The sequence below is a fragment of the Solanum dulcamara genome, chromosome 11 (assembly GCF_947179165.1).
Source record: "Solanum dulcamara chromosome 11, daSolDulc1.2, whole genome shotgun sequence".
NCBI lineage: Eukaryota > Viridiplantae > Streptophyta > Magnoliopsida > Solanales > Solanaceae > Solanum > Solanum dulcamara.
The window spans coordinates 57281557-57285638 of record NC_077247.1 but is presented as its reverse complement, the minus strand read 5'-3'; the positions used below and the strand labels follow the sequence as shown (position 1 = coordinate 57285638).

Sequence of the window (4082 nt, the reverse complement as noted above, 5' to 3'; positions counted from 1 at the left end):
GTTATATCCAATGTATAAAAATGCCCTTTTAATTTTACAGTTTTAAATATGTTACGTGAAAAATTGAAATTAAAGTGTTATCAAAAAAGAAAAGTAATAATTTTTTGTAAATAGACTAAAATAAAAAGTAGATATTTTTTTTAAATGGAGGGAGTATATGATATCTATATCTAAATAGTGCTTTCTTCACTTCAATTTACGTGAAAGAAAGAGCAGTACAAGAACTAAAGTATTAAAGTATTTTTGTGACTATATATATGTAAATGTGATTTGGTAAAAAGAAATACTACTATAGTCAACATAATTAAAATCTTAAAATATTTATAAAACTTTAAGAGATGTTGTAGTTAATTAATTAATGAAAAAAATTATTTCATTGTCAAATAGCAATAGATAAAATGGAACTAAAAAGTACATCAGCACGAAATTAAATAATATCAATTGATAACATAAAATAAAGACCTTAAAATCATTATATTCCTAGGCTTAGAAACGTCTTTCAAACCGATCGAGACAATAAGGGAATTTTTACGATATGCTGTTGAATAATTATTTACCATTTTTAATTAGTATGCACAGAGCATATATTGATTTTATGTAGCTAACTACACACAATTATAATTGAATTATACTTATATTATTTATCCATCCATTTTTTTTAATTTAAGTGATTAGATGAACGAGCGGATCTATACATTTTTCCTGCAAACTAAATATTTTACGCATCCCTAAGTTAGCCGATTTGACGGACTGGTCTAACTCTTACATATGCAAAGACTAAAATTTTATTTACAAAGGTGAATTCTGACAATAATCTTTTTTTGCATCACTGAGTTCGGTGAATTGGCGGTTTGGTCTTACAAAATCAGTTTGGCGTTCCCACAACCCATGAGACTCTGCTCCCCCATTCCTGGCGTTTTGGTCCCAATGTAAGCACAATAAATTCTTTCACTTTTTTTTTTCCCGTTATCCCAAAATAATTTTACTAAAAACTGATTATAATATCCAAGTCTTTCATCTATATAAATCCCAAGTGGTTTGCCTCACCCATTAAGCCTCTGCACTATACTCTCCTTACAAATGTTTTAGGTTTTCCTTTGCACTTTGTCAGCCATGTCTAAAACCGTAATAGTAACTCTTCTCTTCGCCCTCTTTTCGTCTTTATCCTATGCAATTGACATGTCCATCATAGATTACAAAAATAAGGAGGTGATGAAGGGAATTATATACGAAAAGTGGTTAACAGAGTATGGGAAAGCGTATAATGCCTTGGGAGAGAAGGAGAAAAGATTTGTGATTTTTAAGGATAATTTGAGGTTCATTGAGGAACATAACAACTCCGAAAATCGCACGTATAAGGTTGGATTGAACCAATTTGCTGATCTCACGAACGAGGAGTACCGGGCTATGTATTTGGGCACGAGAAGTGACGCTAGGCGGCGCCTTGTGAAATCGAAAAATCCAAGCCTGCGTTATGCTTCGCGGCCTAATGAGCTGCTGCCTCATTCTGTCGATTGGAGGAAGAGAGGCGCTGTTGCTCCTATCAAGAATCAAGGGAGTTGTGGTATATATATAATTTTGGAAACCAATCTTTAAAATCACAAAAATCTATTGTTGAAGACTTGAATAGACCTCAACCCAAAATCTTTAAACTGTTTAAAAACAGCTGACGAATATATAATACAATTGGCTATTTGTATAAAGATCCCAAAATTATTATCACTGTATGTATGCGACCCAAATATTAACCTAGAACTTATATCGAACATGACATGATCTGTATGTTTGGCCCACTGGACTTTTACATGGCGATGTTTTCATAATTTGTTTGGGCTTTCACAGGAAGTTGCTGGGCCTTTTCAACCGTGGCAGCAGTGGAAGGCATAAACCAAATTGTAACAGGGGAAATGATCACACTATCTGAGCAGGAACTTGTTGATTGTGACAGAGCCCAGAACGTTGGTTGTAACGGTGGCCTAATGGACTATGCCTTCGAGTTCATAATCTCCAACGGTGGCATGGACACTGAAAATCACTATCCTTATCGCGGCGTTGAAGGCCGATGCGATCCTGTTCTGGTTAGTCCATACTAATTAAATATTCCTATAAATATATAATTTTATAATTGCTTAGTGAAAATCAACAGAATTCTAATTGGTTAAAGTTGTAATGTTACAGAAAAATTCCAAGGCTGTTAGTATTGATGATTACGAAGACGTGCCTAGAAATGAAAGAGCACTTCAAAAAGCTGTCGCACATCAACCTGTTAGCGTAGCCATCGAAGCTTCTGGCAGAGCTTTCCAACTCTACTCCTCGGTAATTCGAACCTCAAAACCTTTTATGTCCGGGATCATAATATATACATAAGCAAACAAAAAAAAATGAACGTACATATAACATTCATTCTGAATTTGATTTTTTTTTATCAGGGAGTGTTTACGGGGAAATGTGGAGAGCAAGTAGACCATGGTGTTGTGGTGGTTGGCTACGGTAGTGAAAATGGAAAGGATTATTGGTTAGTGAGGAACTCATGGGGCATAAAGTGGGGAGAAAGTGGTTATGTCAAAATTGAACGTAATGTGAAGAATGCTCACTTGGGCAAGTGTGGAATTATGACGGAGGCTTCATATCCCATTAAGGATGCCACAAATAAACGTACTACTACTACTTCAAAAGAAGAAAAGATTAGCATTATCTGAAGAAAATTTGATCTACTCAGTTGCCTTGCATTTGAGGAATTTCATGGCTTTATGTGTTATTTTAGGATGTTTGTTTTAGTTGATCATCAAATTAATATTTTGTAAATAGTTGGGTATTTGTTGTTGCAATGCATTTCTCTGTTTGTGTTTTGTTTAATGAAAAGTATCTTTGATTTTGTGGGTTGATAAAAGAGAGATTTGTCAAGTCATTTTCTTGATCTACCATTTGATCAAATGATGTTTTATGCATAAAATATTATCCATTTTTAACTAAAATAAAATAAAATAGGTCAAGTTTTTATATTTTTGACATCTAAACTAAGCATTGTTCTTGTTCGACAGTCCAATATCATTCAAAATGTGCCTATTGAACCTTTCATGTCTATCCAGCTGAAAAGAAATGGCAAAATCAATAAATGAAACAAAAGCTACGTGACTTCTTCTTCTTTGAACAGCGATTTCTTCATATCGCCCACCAATACATTTAGCGCTTTTTTCAAAAAATATTTTTCTCTGTTTTATTTCAAGTCATATTAATCCGTCACCAATTAACGGTTAACTTATCATTTCAAGTCATATTAATCTCTCCATTGATCACATTAATCTTTCTTTATCAAAATTATAAAAGGGAAAATTATGCGAATTGACAAACATATGCTAGTTAATATAGCTATAGTTTGAATTAATTACGGTTCGCGGTAAACATCTAGTTGTAATTACAGTTTGAATTTTGTATAATTCGCGCGATTATACAAATGATGTACGCGATTATACAAATGATGTGATTTGTATACAGAAATATACAAACACTTCGAATTGTATAGCGAAATATACGAACGTTATACAAAAACTGCGAATTGTTTAGCGAATTATACAAACATTATACAAAACTGTGAATTGTATAGCAAATTATACAAACGCTGCTATAGCTATAGTTACGAAATGTAATTACCCAAACTATAGCTATGAAACATAATTAAAGTATTTTTGAGTCACTATATGTAAAAAATTCTCATTATAAAATACTAGCGATTAAACCATTTTGAAATTATTTTGAGGTTGTGTAATCTTGTCCGATAGGTTCTATAGATATTCAAATCTAAAGACCAACATGGAATTGTGGTGCAGTGGTGCGACTGCTTCACCCTTAACCAAAGATCTTGGACTCAAGCCTTGGAATGGAAAAAATCCTATTGGGAGCGTGTCACGACCCAAATTCATAAGTCGTGATGGCACCTATGTCCCCAACCGATAGATAAGCCAATCCAAACATTCTTATCAATTCAATAAAATAAATAAAGTAAGGAGACAAGCGACAAATGGAAGATTCAATACACTAAGTCTGTCATAAATATGGAATGTGGAAAGCTAAAATACCACCCA

The 4082-nt window shown here is 33.3% G+C and overlaps 1 protein-coding gene across 1 annotated transcript; it reads left to right on the top strand.

Moving 5' to 3' along the window:
- The first annotated feature begins 778 nt into the window (after nt 1-778).
- On the top strand, nt 779-2965 carry LOC129873622 (zingipain-2-like). The gene is made up of 4 exons (XM_055948750.1): nt 779-1564; nt 1843-2078; nt 2179-2316; nt 2430-2965. The coding sequence occupies exons 1-4, from the start codon at nt 1114-1116 to the stop codon at nt 2697-2699; spliced, it is 1095 nt and encodes a 364-aa protein (XP_055804725.1). The 5' UTR covers nt 779-1113; the 3' UTR covers nt 2700-2965.
- Nucleotides 2966-4082: the final 1117 nt, after the last annotated feature.

What these genes read in the sequence shown, in the direction of transcription:
- LOC129873622 (XM_055948750.1), top strand. Translation starts at nt 1,114, where the DNA reads ATGTCTAAAACCGTAATAGTAACTCTTCTCTTCGCCCTCTTTTCGTCT. An exon ending in CAAGAATCAAGGGAGTTGTG is followed by an intron (nt 1,565 to 1,842) that starts GTATATATATAA and finishes GGGCTTTCACAG; the next exon opens with GAAGTTGCTGGGCCTTTTCA. An exon ending in CTTTCCAACTCTACTCCTCG is followed by an intron (nt 2,317 to 2,429) that starts GTAATTCGAACC and finishes TTTTTTTATCAG; the next exon opens with GGAGTGTTTACGGGGAAATG.